Source organism: Somniosus microcephalus, chromosome 14 (genome assembly GCF_052327205.1).
Source record: "Somniosus microcephalus isolate GS21.2 chromosome 14, FLI_Smic_1.0, whole genome shotgun sequence".
Lineage (NCBI taxonomy): Eukaryota > Metazoa > Chordata > Chondrichthyes > Squaliformes > Somniosidae > Somniosus > Somniosus microcephalus.
In genome coordinates, this window is record NC_141000.1 from 5,351,487 (window position 1) to 5,369,436 (window position 17,950).

The window sequence follows — 17,950 nt, forward strand, 5'->3', positions numbered from 1 at the left end:
CCATTCAGGACTGAGATGAGAAGAAATTTCTTCACACAGAGGGTGGTGAATCTTTGGAATTCTCTACCCCAGAGGGCTGTGGAGGCTCAGTCATTGGGTATATTCAAAACAGAAGTCGATAGATTTCTGACTAGTAAGGGCATCAAGTGATATGGCGATAGGGCCGGTGAATGGAGTTGAGGCAGAAGATCAGCCATGATCTCATTGAATGGCGGAGCAGGCTCGAGGGGCCGAATGGCCGACTCCTGCTCCTATTTCTTAGGTTCTTATGATTCCCTTTTGAAAGTTACTACTGAATCTGCTTCCAGACTCCCATAGTCAAAGATTTCCAAAGTATTGTAGATGGTAACTTTTATTGTGGCAATCTGTTAGTTGGTAATTTTCAAAACTTATTCTAGGTAGTTCAAAATCACATTTTGTTTTAAGTGCGCCTTATATAGCATAATGTACTTTGTAGATACCAGTCTTTTATGTGGTGTAGTCTATTTCAGTGTTCTGTGCAAATGCATTCAATAAAGAGTGGAAATTATAATTACTAATATCCTGGGGCTCTGAAGTCAGAAACAGTGTCATTATTTCGAGGTTCCACTTGCATCACCAGTCACCCTCCCCAGGACTCCACATTGGTCGATTCGATGCCCTCGCAGCCCCTAGCATCAGAATGAGACACTGACTGGTGACACAATCAGTCATTGGTTGGGGAAATTTAAAATGAACATTCAAATGCACCATAGATACTGACAGAAATCCAGGCGCTGCTCCTCTGGTGAGTTACTCCCTCCCATTTCCTTTGTTGAGGCTGCCACAGTCGTCTTGTTGGAGTCACACTGCATTTAGTGCTGAGCTGTGTCAGAAGCCTGGCTATCTTTCGTTTTGTCTGTGATGCTTTGAGCTACTCTGTACAGATACAACTAGACTGACCCAGAGACGGAGGCTTCAATTTTAACCCCCGCGATGGGCGGAAGAGGATTGGAGGGTGTTAAAATATCAAGGTCGGGCAGCCCAACCCCAAACCCTCCAGAAACTGTATCCTATCCCGCACCAAGTCCCGCTTGCTGGTCATCCTATTTTTGTGGAGCTACATTAGCTCCCAGTAACCCAACACTGCAAATTTAAAATTCTGACCTTCATGCCGATATCTCTCCAAAGCCCCATGATCCCTTCCTGTCTCAGTAACCTCTGAGCCCCATGATCCCTTCCTGTCTCTGTAAACTCCTTGAGCCCTACAACCCCCTCCAAACTCAACATTCCTCTACTCCAACCTCTTATGCAATCCTGCACTCCCCCATTTGCCTAACCATTGGTGACTGGGTCTTCAGCGTCATAGGTCCGACACTCTGGAATTCCCTCCCTAGACCCTTTACTTTAAAAGCCTCCTAAAACCCAGCTTTTTGATCAAGCTTTTGGTCACCTCTCCCACTATCTCCTCCTTTGGCTTAGTGTCCATTTCCCCCACTTCTGCCTCTGTGAAGCACCACGAGATGCTTCGCCCCAACCATCCCCATGTTGTGTTCTCAGCAGCCTAGATACTTAAGAGTAGCCTGTATTGAGCAAACATCTACTTTTCCCTCTCCCTCCCTGGGTGACAGATCCTGACCTTCAGTGAGTACTCCTTGATTGAGCAGCTTGGGAACTAATGGTCTGGGAAATCACAGGCCAGAATCCAGTGTATCACTCCATAGTGCAATACATTGCAGTACAAATACTTATAAAAGTTAATGGTAACAAGGATCATGACAACTTTGATCTTAATATCAGCAAAAACCACAGTCACTGAATAGGCGCTAGTAAGCTCCGACAATATTTCATTTTTACATTTCAACTTAAAACTGCTCGAGAAATGTTTTAGAAGGAAAGGTGTAAAATTGGTGAGAAATTGAAATCCCTGATTTAGCTATATCTAGACAGAGGAATGGATCCTCTGAAAAAGATGCTATTAAAATGCGAATGCGAGGACTAGGGCACCTCAGGGACAGAACTAGAGGGCATCGCCATAACTGCAGGATTCTCCATAGTGCCACGTCACAATCATTAAACTCACCTCACCTACAAAATACAAGAGGACACATCAACCATGGAATCAAGAATCTCTCCTTAGTCCCACCCATCTTTGTTCTATCCTTTGTCATTATTCCCTTCGCCCTCACCTCCAACAAATTCAAGGAGCTCATGGACTTCTTTGTCACTAAGATTGAGACCATCCAATCAGCTGTCTCTGCCACATCCCTCCTGTCCCCTAGCCCCCCAAAAGGTTCCCCCCGACCCAGCCCTGAACTCGCATCTTTCTCTGGTTTCTCTCCTGTCATGGCTTCTTCGCACTCATCTTGTCCACGAGATCCACTTCCCACTCTCTCAACCCTATTCCCACTAAACTGCTGACCACCCAACTTCACTTTCTGGGCCACCTACTAGCTTACATTGTAAGTGGTTCTCCCTCCCTTTCAAAACCACCATCATCAATCCCCTCTTCAAAAAAACTCTTCACTCCTCTGTCCTTGCAAACCACCACCCACACTCTTAACCCCACCCAACCTCTTTTAAGCCCTTGAACATGTCACTTCCCAGATCTCCTGCCACTCCGTGTGAATTTCTCCATTCAGGTTTCCGCTCCTCCCACAGGATCCAAAGTCTTAACCAACGTCACGAATGACGTTCCTCAAGACTGTGACTTCCCTTCCTGGCCCCACGTTAGCTGATAGTTAATGCTTCCCTCTCCTAAGGAACTGACCCCCTCCTCCAACTCTGCGTTCCTCCCACTCTATCCTCTTGTGCATCCCCCACTTCCATCATGGCTGCCCTGCCTTCAGCCATCTAAGCCCTAACCCTTGGAATTCTCTTCCTTAACCTCTCCACCTCCTTTAAGATGCTCATTAAAACCTAGCTCTTTGACCAAGCTTAGTCACCCGTCCCAAGAGTTCCTTCTTTCACTCTGTGGCAATTTTTGTCTGATTTCAATCCTGTAAAGAATTGTCCACATTTTACTATGTTAAAGGCACTATATTAATGCGATTTGATGTTGTTATAAGCCCATTCTCACAGGATATTACAATGTTTTGTGGCTAAGCCATTTTGAAAGAGAAACCGTTGCGATGAATCTAACCAAAGTTCTAAAGAAAAGGTAAACACAAGAACATCTGATTCCCATTCCTCTTTATTCACATGCTTAGAAATATAATCACATTAACAAAATCATTTCATTTTTTGAAAGGTAAAACACAGGCTGGTTACAATGGTTTAGTTATTTTGAATATTACTGCACTGAAGCATTTCTAGGTACATGATAGCAACGAACACTCACAAAGCAGCGACGTTTCCACTTCAAAGTATTCTGATGCGGCCTCAGAATGAGGGAGGTCCGGAATTGTTTTGAAAGAATTTCAGAGAAGGAGACACAAGAGCGCCACCTTCACATATGTTAAACCTCGTCTTTAAATTACTTTCAAGCATTTTGTCACAGCTGTTTCCTACATATTCTTTGCAGAGGTATTGACCATGTAACATCTGCTGTTGCAATACCTTCTGACGAGGACAAAATATTTTCCTTCAATACGCTAAATATGCTGGTCAGAACACAGCTACAGTACTAATGTACATAAAACAAATCACTATTTACAAATGTCAGTGAATCCGATTCAAAATGCATTATATCTCACAAGCATATTCCACTTTTAAGTTAATAAAAAGCATTAAACCCGACTGGTTTACTACAGAATCATGCCTTGTAGCCAGCCAATTACCACATCAAAAAATCACTAGTTTCTTAAAATCGAAAGCTACAGATCTCGTGAAGGAAATGTTAAAGCTTCACTAATATGGTGCTGTGTACAGGATTTCCATAGTGTGGCATACAGTATGGTTACTATATGCAAACGGAGTCTTATTCTAGAATTGTGTTTATTAATATGTACACTCATTGATATTGGAGTCAAATACAAAGCTTCCTTTCTCTAATACAAAGGCAAAATGCTGTGGCTGCTGGAGATCTGAACTAGAAACAGTGCTGGAAATACTCGACAGGCCAGGCTGCAAGGATTCGCTCTCTCCACAGATGCTGCCTGACCAGCTGAGTATTCTCAGCACTCTCTGTTTCTATTGCCTACTTTCTCTACCTTGGTACTCCTCCAAAAACGAACGTAATATCTCCATTTGGGGAGTAAGTTATTATTTACAGTGGTTACTGAGAAATCTGCAACTAAGTAAAATAAGAGCAGTAACGAGTTCAGTTTCCACAACAGTCCACATATGGAATAGACGGGCAGTAATGTCAAACACTAATAACAACCACTTTAAGGGGCGCAAAAGCTCAAGTTCTTTAAAGTCAGGGCGAAGTGATCAGACGACGTATGGGTAGCAATATTAACAAATAAATCTGTGGGATTTCCAACATCCTGACAGCTCAGCCTCCCGATTCTCCTAAAGATTGTCGGAACAAAAATTAGTGTGGAATATATTTCATCAATGTAGCAAAACAAAAAATAATCAAATATGTTCCCATCACTTTTAAAAGGATTAACTATCACTGTAATTTGTTAGCAACAAATCTGTCCTTAATCACACAGGTTTACAAAATAATGCAAGTCAGTACACATTGTGAGTTTGTGCAGACACAACAACATTGCATTAGGGGTCATTGCTTTTGCACCTCATGTTGCTCCTAGTTTTACAAAACAATTATTCATTTAAAAAATATTAAAAACTACAATTGTCGATTTGCTGTTGTCTTTTAAAATTTAGGAACAATGGCTAAAAACGTGAAAGTAAATAATCAATATCCTAACTCGCCCATCACCCCTGTGCTCGCTGACCTACACTGGCTGCCGGTCCAGCAACTCCTCAATTTCAATATTCTCATCCTTCTTTTCAAATCCCTCCATGGCCTTGCCCCTCCTCCCTATCTCTGTGAGCTGCTCCAGCCCCACTACACCCACCCGCCCAGATCTCTGCGCTCCACCAACTCTGGCCTCTTGTGCTTCCCCCACTTGCTTTGCTCCACCATTGGTGGCTGTGGCTTCAGCCGTCTAGGCCCCAAGCTCTGGAATTCCCTCCCTAAACCTCTTCGTCTCTCTCTCTCCTTTTAGACGCTACTTAAAAACCTACCTCTCCTAATGTGGCTCAGTGACACTCCTGTGAAGCGCCTTGGGACGTTTTAGTACATTAAAGGCGCTATATAAATACAAGTGGTTAATATTAACGGACTATCTGGTTTGGCATTGTGAAGGGGACCTACAGCATGGTTGTATTTATTTGTTCACCTACAGCTCAAGGAAAGACTGCGACTGTGTCAGACTGTTTATGCGCACCAGTGTGTCATGACCCAAGTCACTGTTTCACAAGTCGAGACTACACTGCGAATAAAGGTTCTCAGTGATTGCCTACAGCTCTGTTTCAAGCCTACTTATCATTACTCCTGATAGTTACTGATCTGCATCGGGATTTCTCATTAGTACGAAAGTCCTGTGAGAAGCAAAAACCATCAGTAAATCGAAAGTAGTTGTGGAGAAAAGGCCATTTAACCCACACAGTACAATCTGCCACCTGCTCCTGTTCAGCTCCACCAATATTTCTGTGTAAACTAGCCGTAAGGTACATTTATTTCGGAGGGTAGGTGATCTTTACTATGAGGTGGCTATTTGCAGCCTGCGCAAGCTGAAAGCTGGTGAAAGTAACCTCAGAACAAGTACTCATCACCACAGTAGATGCAAGGATGTTATAGCTTTCATTATAAGTGCAGCTTTGTGAAAAAAGCTTCATGCACTGTTTTCAGTTTTCTCTGCTCCATCCCACTTTGTAATTGATCATTCAGACATTATGGGCAGGATTTTCATTGGGCCGTGGAGTCGGGATTGGAGGCGTGTGGGGGCTTAAAATCCCGAACTCGGGGGTCCCGACACCATCCCGCCCCCAACCCGCCTCCATGCCAGTTTCAAAGGAGGCGGGTACCCGCCCCGCACTGGGAGCCGCCTACCCAAGACGGGAAGGGGATTAGTGCCAATTAACTGCCTGTTAACAGGTAGTTAACAGGCAGGGGGAGAAATTGGGTGAGTAGCGCCACCTGTTAGCGCCTAAAGAGGCAGTCAGTGGCTGTAGCGCCACTGGCTGCGCCTCCCGCGATATTCAGCAGGGGCGCTAATGGTGGCGTTAGCCTTTTGCGCTGCGCCGCCACCGATGATGTCATCGGTGTGCGCAGCGCCCCATTCACGCCCCGATCGTGATATTTGGTAGCAAACGGCGCTGTAGCACCGTTCGCTACCCGCGCCCGGTTCACGGGGCCTTGCTGCGCCGGCAGAGGCGCAAGTTAAGGTGGAGGTGCGGGGCGGCCGCCTGCCAGCACCTCCGTCCTCGGCCTCCTGGTCCCCCCCCCCGCGGCATTGCCGGCTGTTTCCCGAGAGCCCGGCACTTCTCCTTGGAGCCGGGCTCTTTTGGCAGCGCTGTGGCACGTAGCGCTGCCAAATTCACTTTCAGCACCCTAAGAGGGACGTGGAGCGCCTCAAGCCGCGCCCCGTCTCCCTCTAGGGGCACTTCAACTGAATTTGCGGCGATCGCTAATGCAGCGATCGTGGCGCAAATTCCAGCGCCCAAGCGAACTTTGCGCCGCTTGGGCGCTTCAGGCCAATTTCTAGACCGCAGTTTTTAGCCTAATCCCTATTTTTAAGGTTGAATTGTGGGCGGGCTCAACAAGGTTAATCAAGTTAAAATCACATGGATTGGCTGCATCTCGATGGAGGCGGGACTACAACCCCGAAAGTTGTAGTCCCGTCTCCTACCTGACTCCCGAGTTAAAATCCTGCCCTATAAGTCACCACAGTCATTTGTAATTCAGACATTCTCCACTGGGGACATTACGTGTCACCCATTCTTTCATATAACTGGGGCCAGCTCTCCTATAGATCACCGGTGCGCTAGCTGTTTGGCTGGCTAATTGGCCACAGTTATCATCCCTGGAACTGCCTATTAGCATAACTGGTGTTAAACAGCAGGGAAATACCAGTGCAAAGCACTTGAAATAACATTACAGTAGCATATTGATATCAAAACCATTTGTTCAGGATTTCTTAGAATATAAAAATTAAAACTTCACATTTTCCATTAAAAGCATTCTACAAGCAAGGTACAGAATACATTACAGCCAACACCGCAAGCAGCTTGTCATTTTCATGAACTATTTACAATGTTCCATTGATGGCAATGTCACGTCCTCTATTTAACAAAGTCTATGAGACACGGTTATTATGCATTTAAACACGTTTAGTGAGTACTCTCGTGTCTGTTGTATAAACCACTGCCCCAATGGGATAGAATTGCGTTAGTACAACGATGCATTGAGGCTTGCTTTGATGTCTTAGATGAAGTGGTAACAGTTAATAGGCGAACACCTTTTAAAATAGTGCACAGAGGAAATTCATACAAATTCATTAAAACACTGCATGAACTTAACCCCAATAATAAGCTCTCCCCACAGCTAAATGTACTCTAATTTTCCAATTCTTGCACGTGTGAAATAGAGGATTCTATTCCAATACATTCTACTAAAATTCTGAATTAGGAAATGCCAACTCAATCTGCACTCCAAATTATGGGTCTTGGGAAGGTTATTCTTGCTTGACCTCTTTGTTGTATATACATTTCTAGAATACAAACACAATCTGCCAGACCTCCCACATGCATAATATAGTCTGTATAGTGAAACATCATCATTACGGACTGTGAAAATATCAATGGTGCACGTCATTATATAAATCTAAGTTAATAGAATCCAAAAATTCTCTGTTATTTCCCACTAAATATTAAGATACAGTTTATTGCATAGCATAAACTTTGCTAGATTCAAATGACACACGTAGGTTTAGTATACACATTACTAAGTGTACAAAAGACTTTTCAGACACATTTGTGTAGTTAGGTTACCACTTTTCTAACTACAGGATTTAGATTTTTCAAACAGTTAAATATATTTATAGGTGAATCTTGAAAGCTGCCAGTCTTGTGCGAGTGAAATCCTGCACTTCAAATGTAAAAGTTATTATAATTGTGGCAAATAAATAATAGCTGTATAGAAAGAATATTCGCCTGATACACAGCTCATGCATTATTGCAATTCAGGTACAGGTAGACTATCCTTTATCCGAAAACCTCAGGACCAGCCGTGTTTCGGTTTTCGGAAAATTTCAGATTTCGGAAGGTATTTTATAAGACTGGGAAATTTGTCGGGGGTGGGTCGGCAGGGGTCAGGGTCGGCGGGGGGGTCCGCGGTGGGGGGTCGGCGGGGGGGTCGGGGTCGGCGGGGGGTCGGCGGGGGGTCGTCGGCGGGGGTCGGGGTCGTGCGCCACTCTGGTCATGTCGTGCGCACGACTTACGCTGAACGAAAAAACCGTCGGTTTTTAGAGGGTTTCGGTTTTCGGAAGTTCGGATAAAAGGTAGTCTACCTGTATCATAATTTTATTAGAAATATGTTCACTTAAAACTCTAAGTAATGGAGCATAAAAGCAATGATGTCAGAAGGATGTTCCTCATCATGCTGGTAGCTGCTTCTTCGCTCACGTTTCTATTGCATCAGACAGCCAGTATTTGGCAGGAAGTCTTGTACATAAGTAGCAACAGCTTTTGTCAAATAGGTCATGGTGCCATAGCTCCCACTGGGCGCACTGTCATAGAACAAATTGCAAATGCCTGTGGCCGAGTCAAGCTCCAAAAAGGAGTCACCTGCACCGAGGGATTTCTGCAATAGAAGTAGAGGAGGAACTTACATTATAAAAAGTCACAGTTCTAACTTCACGTGCAACAGTGTGTTCCAGACACACCTCTTTCACCAACCACAAACCTCCAGAGATTTTGTTTTAGTTATTAATCCAAGCGTCTATTGCCCTTCCTACCAATCCAAATCAGGTTTTGTACACACGCTTCGATTACACAGATGCAGCAAAAAGTCTTTTCGTTTACAAGGCTCATTCTTTTCTTTACAATTTAAAAACAAGTAGGGACTTCTTCTTATCCTGAGGCTGTTTTACAACAGGTCCTCTGAAAAAATGGTTTTACACTTAGTGAGGCAGGTTTACAGGGAACACTTATACACTGACCACTTTCACCGAGAGTGTTGTAGAAGGACCACTTATAATGAGGCGGGTTTAGCACTGGCATCGGAGATTAGCGGGCCGTATTTTGCGACCTTTATGGGTGCGTACGAGGTGTGTTAAAACCCGGAACTTGCAATCTGTCAAGAATCCTCCGCATCCCCGCGAGATGGGCCTCTGCGGGGGGGAGTTGCTCTATTTGCCCAACATCCACCCACTGAATGCCCGTGAAATTCTTACGCCTGGTAAGTGCCTGCTTTCACCAGCATAAGAGTTTTAGAAAATAGAAAAATAAAATTTTATTACTCATTTAAACATTAAAAACCCTGTCCAATAAGGTAAGTTTATTTTTAGCCCTGTTAAAATATATAAAAACATTTTCCCAAAAATTTAATTCTTGTTTAAAATATTTAATTAAATGGCATTTTAATTAATTTTAAATATGTAATTTAAAAAAAATTATTTCATGTGTTCGTGTATTTTTTTTAAATGATCCCCATTCCATCCGTACGTACGGATCTCCCATAAGTATGAATGGGGATTCCCTTCTTTTATTGGTTGTGCCGACCCACGTGATCTATTACGAACCGCCTGCGACCCCGGGATACGTGGGCCTCTGCCCAGGATTGCGAGTCTCCGTACCTCCCGGGCCACCAGGAACATTCGTAGATTTTTTACAGGTCGGAGACATCCGCCCGCGGGAAGCCTCCAATCGCAAATTTCGGCCAGTGATTTTATAAGTTTTCATATTTAAATGCTGTTGCTGCAATATCATGAGTTTACATTAGGTGGTGTGTGTTTAATTATTACTGAAAGTCACTTTGGTGAATTGCAGGAAGAAACTTGCTGGAGTTTATTACAGTAAACTGCAGAATTCCTGGTATCAATTTACAGATTCTCGAATAAAAGAATGCGCTGCAATGTTGGTTTTTTCCCCCAAGTTGTGAGCTTGTCCTAAAACTGCGGTAAAACTGCCCGAGTCTCTTTCCTCATTTTTGACTGATGGCGTGCTGTAGCTAACCTGGAATGTCCAACTGATAAAAGGGGACTTTGTGCCTTAAGATTACGAGTGTTGCTTCGTATTTGAACCAAACCATATTCCACTTCCCCTTGTGACCTCTACTGTGGAATATTCATTTTCAGATTTCATGAAAACAGCAGTAAAGTAGTTGCAAAATAAACAAAATTAAAGAGTATAGCAAAAGAGCATGGGAATGAACTTAGTAGACAGCACTTTCAGAGAGCTAGTGCAGGTGTCATAGCTCAATGACCTTCTTCACTGCCGTCAAATTCTAGGATTTTATGAAAATTAATTTAATTACGTAACAACTGACTAGGATACTGCTATTTGTTCACTTTAAAAGGAATTCACTATAAGCAGGTTCTCACTATTTCTAAATGATACAAGACAGTGTACAATTTTTGTAATAATATTGCTTTGTGTTTGCTACATGTATTAAAAAAGCAACATCTGAGAACTGTTACCTGATCCTGCAAAAAATATCCATTGGCCATATGGACGATGTGGTCCACACAGATTATACCACCAATGCTGTGAATCTCCAGATCGGCCAGCACAGTGAGAACCAGTATTGTTTCCACTAGAAGCTGTCTGTATTCAGGCTGAGGAACATGGTTCAAAATAGACTCCACATGAACGGCAAATTTGATCTCTTGGGGTGTCATCTTAAAGGGAACAAAGGAAAGAAACGGTTAACTCAAGCACCACATTAACCGAGTTCACAACCGGACAGTGAAATAGTCAGCGCCCACTCTTATTTTCAAACAACTAATGATATTTTCTTTCATCAGCAACATGACACTTTCCAAGGAGGAATCTTACTCTTTTTCTAGGCTGGTCATGTTACAGAAATCCAAGGAAGATGATTTTTTCCACCATAAACGTGAAAATTCCAATTTTCCCAATGTCCTAGTGGGGTGGCACTGAATTCAGACCAATTCTTGGTGTGTGCTGATTGAACGGATCCTCGCTGGGCCAGCAGTAAGGGCAATACGACTGCTGTCTGTGACATGGACTAGGAAGAGGCCAAGGTTCTGTCCCCCAATGACCAATGGAAATTGGCCATGCATGGACAGGTAACGCACTCCAATCAAACAAGCCTACTGGCGCTCACTCTAGGCCAACATGTGAAGTGAAAAGAGGCAATGGGTATCCAGATTTATGGTTGGATGACCCTTATTTAATATTCTAATTAGCATTTAATATACTTCCGGTGCATGCCCTGGATGCCTATGGAGCAGCCCAATCCAATGTGGCGGGCGGCGTACTTCTGGCTCGGAATGAGCGGCGCGTGCCGACCGCCATATTGGATGCTTAGGCACCCGTTTTACGCTTGAAAAATGAGCATGGTGCCAATGGATTTCTAGGCCACAGGGTATCTGTAAAGCTGATCATTTAGTAGAACTTTTCCTTGAGCTGCTGTTCCTATTAGGCTTTATATAGGCCGTAAATCCAAGGAGCTGTTTTTCTGACAACAGCAATAGCCACCTGAGATGCAAGGACGATTGTTTCCTGGGCGGGAGAGGAATCTGTGCCACCAGACAGCGAGACAATGCTGCCTTCTGGAGTTTACCACTACACATTGTGAACTCGGCAAAAGACACTGGTTTACTGAATGAAAAGGGACGGTGGGCTTTCGAGGATAAAGTCATTGGTATCAAACCAGCGGACAGATATTTTCCTTTTGAGAGAGTCTGAGCATCAGCTGGACGCAATCTGAATTCATTATTCAAAATCTTAATAATTACAACTAAACTGAAGTCTCATTCAATGGACAGCGTTTCATGTAATGCACTAGATTTGTAATTCATTAATTCATTCAAATATTAAACTACTTAAATAACAAAGAGAGGTGAAATGCATGGAGCTGGGAGTATGTAGGAGGCAACCTCTACTTGCAGCCATCTCCAGAGTGGTCACCCGCCTATTGTGACAACCTTTTGTGGGTCTGAATAACCTCCGATAGAAGGCAATGGTAAATTTCCTTTAGTAGATAGCCACCTGTACAGTCACTCCATTTGTGTGTGTCACACTGCACAATATTTTGAAAGTGTTTGTTACATCCAAGACTTAGAGAGTGAAGCCAAGTCGGGGCAGGATGTTGGTGTGAAATTGAGGCCAGAACGCTGCGCTGGAGTTGGTGCTCGAATGCTTATGGCTTTCTTCAGTCACAGATGTTCAGGTCACAGTGGGCTGCCCCGTTAGTATTTATTTTGATGCCATGCGTGGCTACAGAGACTTTACTCTCCTCAGATGGCGGTAATGCTGCAGAAAGAGTTAAACACAACGTGGCTCCCAACTGCTTGATCAGGATTAAAACAGGAAATGCTGGAAATACTCAGCGGGCCAGGCAGCATCTGTGGAGAGAGGAACAGAGTTAAGGTTTCAGGTCGAAACCCTTCGTCAGAACTCAGAACTCTGACGAAGGGTCATTGACCTGAAACGTTAACTCTGTTCCTCTCTCCATAGATGCTGCCTGACCTGCTGAGTATTTCCAGCATTTTCTGTTTTTATTTCAGATTTCCAGCATCCGCAGTATTTTGCTTTTGTGCTTGATCAGGATGCTGCGTTGAGTGGCTACCTAAGCATTCTGGCCAACTGAGCTCGTCCTATTGGTGACCATAACATAGGAACAAGAGTAGGCTATTTTTCCCTTTGAGCCTATTCCACCTTTCAATTAGATCAAGGCTGATCTGTATCTTAATTCCATCCACCTGCCTTGGTTCTGTAACCCTGAATACCCTTACCTAACAAAAATCAATCACAGTTTTGAAATTTTCAATTGACCCCCAAGCCTCGACAGCTTTTTCGGGGCGTTCCAGATTTCCAGTGCCCTTTGTGTAAGGAAGTGCTTCCTGACATCACCCCTGAACGGCCTGGCTCTGATTTTAAGGTTATGCCCCTTTGTTCTGGACTCCCCCCACCAGAGGAAATAGTTTCTATCTTCCCTATTAACTCCTTTAATCATCTTAAACACCTCGATTAGATCAGCAGTACACAAGGAACCCAAGTCTATTCAACCCGATCTCATAGTTTAACCCTTTTAGCCCCGGTGTGATTCTGGTGAATCTGCGCTGCTCCCCCCCCGAGGCCAATATACTCTTCCTGAGGGGCGGGGCCCGGAACTGAACACAATACTCCAGGTGGGGTCTGCCCAGCGCTCTGAACAACTGTAACAGAACATTCCATTTGTATTCAGCCCTCCTGAGAGGAAGGTTAACATTCCATTAGCCTTTTTAATTAAAATAACAGACAGATTACACTGTAATATCTTGATTCTAAACACAAGCACAAGAACAAGTAATAAGTTGGAATCCCAACGCACTGAGCCATGGCATGAAACGGTGCGTATTTGTGCCTGTAATCTTCCCCGGAGTACAGAAACAATCTGTGGAGACAAATACTGGATAAATTTGGGGTTTAGAACCATAGAATCTCACAGCACAGAAGGAGGCTATTCGGCCCATCGTGCCTGTGCCGGCTCTTTGAAAGAGTGATCCCAATAGTCCCACGAACCCCCGCTCTCTCCCCACAGCCCTGCAATTTTTCCCTTCAAGCTTTTTATCCAATTCCCTTTTGAAAGTTACTATTGAATCTGCTTCCACCGCCCTTTCAGGCAGCGCGTTCCAGATCATAACAACTCGCTGCGTAAATAAAATGATCCTTCTCTCCCCCTCTGATTCTACTGCCAATTACCTTAGATCGGTGTCCTCTGGTTACCGACCCTCCTGCCAGTGGAAACAGTTTCTCCTTACTTACAAACCCCCTCATTATTTTGAACATTTTGCAATCGTCCTTTAACCCTCTCTGCTGCAAGGAGATTTACCCCAGTTTCTCTAGTCAGGCCTCGGAGTTAAAACTACTGACAGGTCTACTTTTAAATGGTCTGCACTGCTGCAGTTTCTATTTTTGTGCCGTCCAAGAAACTGCTAACTCAAACCAATCCCATTCGTTCCAAATGCAAATTAATCGTTGGATGAAAAGATTTGCAGAATCGTTTTCTAACAGACTGAACTGCTGCCATAGTCAATTTTTGTAAACTGACCACTGCTTGTCCTTGGGCAGAGGGCAGGCAGAATGAAGTAAAGAGGTGGAGCAGGACACTTCAGTTGCCATGTCAGTGTATGAATGTAATGAACCATTTAATCAATTCATATTTCCCAGTCTCCTGGGAGTCCTCATGCTGAGTGTATATTTTTAATTCATTTCACGGGATGTGGGTGTCGCTGGAAAGGCCAGCATTTATTGCCCATCCCTAATTGCCCTTGAGAAGGTGGTGGTGAGTCACCTTCTTGAACCGCTGCAGTCCGTGTGGTGAAGGTACTTCCACAGTGCTGTTAGGGAGGGAGTTCCAGGATTTTGACCCAGCGACGATGAAGGATCGGCGATATATTTCTAAGTCAGGATGGTATGTGACTTGGAGGGGAACTTGGAGGTGGTGGTGTTCCCATGCGCCTGCTGCCCTTGTCCTTCTAGGTGGAAGAGGTCACGGGTTTGGGAGGTGCTGCCGAAGAAGCCTTGGCGAGTTGCTGCAGTGCATCTTGTAGATGGTACACACTGCAGCCACGGTACGCCGGTGGTGGAGGGAGTGAATGTTTAAGGTGGTGGATGGGGTGCCAATCAAGCGGGCTGCTTTTTCCTGGATGGTGTCGAGCTTCTTGAGTGTTGTTGGAGCTGCACTCATCCAGGCAAGTGGAGAGTATTCCATCACGCTCCTTACTTGTGCCTTGTAGATGGTGGAAAGGCTTTGGGGAGTCAGGAGGCGAGACACTCGCCACAGAATACCCAGCCTCTGACCTGCTCTTGTTGCCACAGTATTGATGTGGCTGGTCCAATTAAGTTTCTGGTCAATGGTGACCCCCAGGATGTTGATGGTGGGGGATTCGGTGATGGTAGTGCCATTGAATGTCAAGGGGCAGTGGTTAGACTCTCGCTTGTTGGAGATAGTCATTGCCTGGCACTTCTGTGGCGCGAATGTTATCTAACACTTATCAGCCCAAGCCTGAACGTCGTCCAGGTCTTGTTGCATGCGGGCATGGACTGCTTCATTATCTGAGGAGTTGTGAATGGCGCTGAACACTGTGCAGTCATCAGCGAACATCCCCATTTCTGACCTTATGTTGAAGGGAAGGTCATTGATGAAGCAGCTGAAGATGGTTGGGCCTAGGACACTACCCTAAGGAACTCCTGCAGTGATGTCCTGGGGCTGTGACGATTGACCTTCAACTACCACAACCATCTTCCTTTGTGCTAGGTGTGACTCCAGCCAGTGGAGTTTTTTCCTTCCGATTCCCATTCACTTCAGTTTTACTAGGGCTCCTTGATGCCACACTCAGTCAAATGCTGCCTTGATGTCAAGGGCAGTCATTCGCACCTCACCTCTGGAATTTAGCTCCTTTGGCCACGTTTGGACCAAGGCTGCAATGAGGTCGGGAGCCGAGTGGTCTTGGCGGAACCCAAACTGGGCATCAGTGAGCAGGTTATTGGTGAGTAAGTACCGCTTGATAGCACTGTTGATGACACCTTCCATCACTTTGCTGATGATTGAGAGTAGACTGATGGGGCGGTAATTGGCCGGGTTGGATTTGTCCTGCTTTTTGTGGACAGGACATACCTGGGCATTTTTCCACATTGTCGGATAGATGCCAGTGTTGTAGCTGTACTGGAACAGCTTGGCTAGAGGCGCGGCTAGTTCTGGAGCACAAGTCTTCAGCACGATAGCCGGGATGTTGTCAGGGCCCATAGCCTTTGCTGTATCCAGTGCGCTCGGCCATTTCTTGATATCACGTGGAGTGAATCGAATTGGCTGAAGACTGGCTTCTGTGTTGGTGGGAACCTCAGGAGGAGGCCGATATGGATCATCCACTCGGCACTTCTGGTTGAAGATGGTTGCAAATGCTTCAGCTTTGTCTTTTGCACTCACGTGCTGGGCTCCACCATCATTGAGGATGGGGATATTCATGGATCCTCCTCCTCCTCCCGTTAGTTGTTTAATGGTCCACCACCATTCACGACTGGATGTGGCAGGACTGCAGAGCTTTGATCTGATCTGTTGATTGTGGGATCACTTAGCCCTGTCTATAGCATGCTGCTTCCGCTGTTTAGCATGCATGTAGTCCTGTGTTGCAGCTTCCCCAGGTTGGCACCTCATTTTTAGGTACGCCTGGTGCTGCTCCTGACATGATTTTCTACACTCCTCATTGAGCTAAGGTTGGTCTCCTGGCTTGGTGGTAATGGTAGAGTGAGGGATATGCCAGGCCATGAGGTTACAGATTGTGGTGGAATACAATTCTGCTGCTGCTGATGGCCCACAGCGCCTCATGGATGCCCAGTTTTGAGCTGCAAGATCTGTTTTGAATCTATCCCATTTAGCACAGTGATAGCACACAACACGATGGAGGGTGTCCTCAGTGTGAAGACGGGACTTCATCTCCACAATGACTGTGCGGTGGTAACTGCTACCAATGCTGTTATGGACAGATGCATCTGCGACAGGTAGATTGGTGAGGACGAGGACCAGTAGTTTTATCCCTCGTGTTGGTTCTCTCACCACCTGTCGCAGGCCCAGACCGGCAGTTATGTCCTTCAGGACTCGGCCAGTAGTGGTGCTTGGTGATGGACATTGAAGTCCCCCACCCAGAGTATATTCTGTGCCCTTGCTGCTCTCAGTGCTTCTTCCAAGTGGTGTTCAACATGATTCATCAGCTGAGGGAGGGCGGTAGGTGGTAATCAGCAGGAGGTTTCCTTGCCCATGTTTGATCTGAAGCCATGAGACTTCATGAGGTCCGGAGTCAATGTTGAGGACTCCCAGGGCCACTCCCTCCCAACTGTATACCACTGTGCCGCCACCCCTGGTGGGTCTGTCCTGCCGGTGGGACAGGACATACCCAGGGATGGTGATGGAGGAGTTTGGGACATTGGCTGGAAGGTATGATTCTGTGAGTATGACTATGTCAGGCTGTTGCTTGACTAGTCTGTGGGACAGCTCTCCCAATTTTGGCACAAGTCCCCAGATGTTGGTGAGGAGGTATTTGCAGGGTCGACTGGGCTGGGTGTGCCGTTGTCGTGTCCGTAGCTGGTGCCGAGGTCGATGGCAGGTGGTCCGTCCGGTTTCATTCTTTTTCGCAGCGGTTTGTTACAACTGAGTGTCTCGCTGGGCTATTTCAGAGGGCAGTTAAGAGCCAACCACATTGCTGTGGGTCTGGAGTCACATATAGGCCAGACCGGGTAAGGACGGCAGATTTCCTTCCCTAAAGGACATTAGTGAACCAGATGGGTTTTTACGACAATCCGATAGTTTCATGGTCACTGTAACCATTACTAGCAATTATTCCAGATTATATTTAATTAATTGAATTTAAATTCCCCAGCTGCCGTGGTGGGATTTGAACTCATGTCTCTGGATCATTAGTCCAGGCCTCTGGATTATTAGCACAGTGACAGTACCACTACACTACCGTCCCCTTGAGAAGGTGGTGGTGAGCCGCCTTCTTGAACTGCAGTCCGTGTGGTGAAGGTACTCTCAGTGCTGTTAGGGAGGGAGCTCCAGGATTTTGACCCAGCGACGATGAAGGAATAGCCGATATATCTCCAAGTCAGGATGGCGTGTGACTTGGGGGGGAACTTGGAGGTGGTGGTGTTCCCTTGTGTTTGCTGCCCCTATGTGTGAGATGCAGTTAATAGCTGTAGGATCCACTCAACCTCTTTCTCCAATACTGCTCCTTCCCATCGACAAGCAGATTGTGAAGCCATGAGGAGGTTGGTTGATAGAGGTATGCAGGTTCCCAAGGCCGCCGCTGGATATTAAACATAGGCCATGAGTTTCTTCACAAATAATGGAGAGAACCTGAAGGGACTCACT

The 17,950-nt window shown here is 45.4% G+C and overlaps 1 protein-coding gene across 2 annotated transcripts in view; it reads right to left on the reverse strand.

Annotated features, from left to right (window-relative positions):
• Positions 1-3,133: 3,133 nt before the first annotated feature.
• The window catches only part of LOC147107294 (phosphorylase b kinase regulatory subunit alpha, liver isoform-like), a 157,293-nt gene continuing 142,476 nt past the window's right edge, over positions 3,134-17,950 (reverse strand). For both annotated transcript variants that reach the window (XM_086006176.1, XM_086006175.1), the window contains 2 exons: positions 10,554-10,754; positions 3,134-8,716 (listed from right to left, as the gene is read on the reverse strand). In XM_086006176.1, the coding sequence (XP_085862302.1) occupies positions 8,543-8,716; positions 10,554-10,754 (375 nt within the window). In that variant the 3' untranslated portion in view covers positions 3,134-8,542. The remainder of the gene's footprint in view (positions 8,717-10,553; positions 10,755-17,950) is intronic.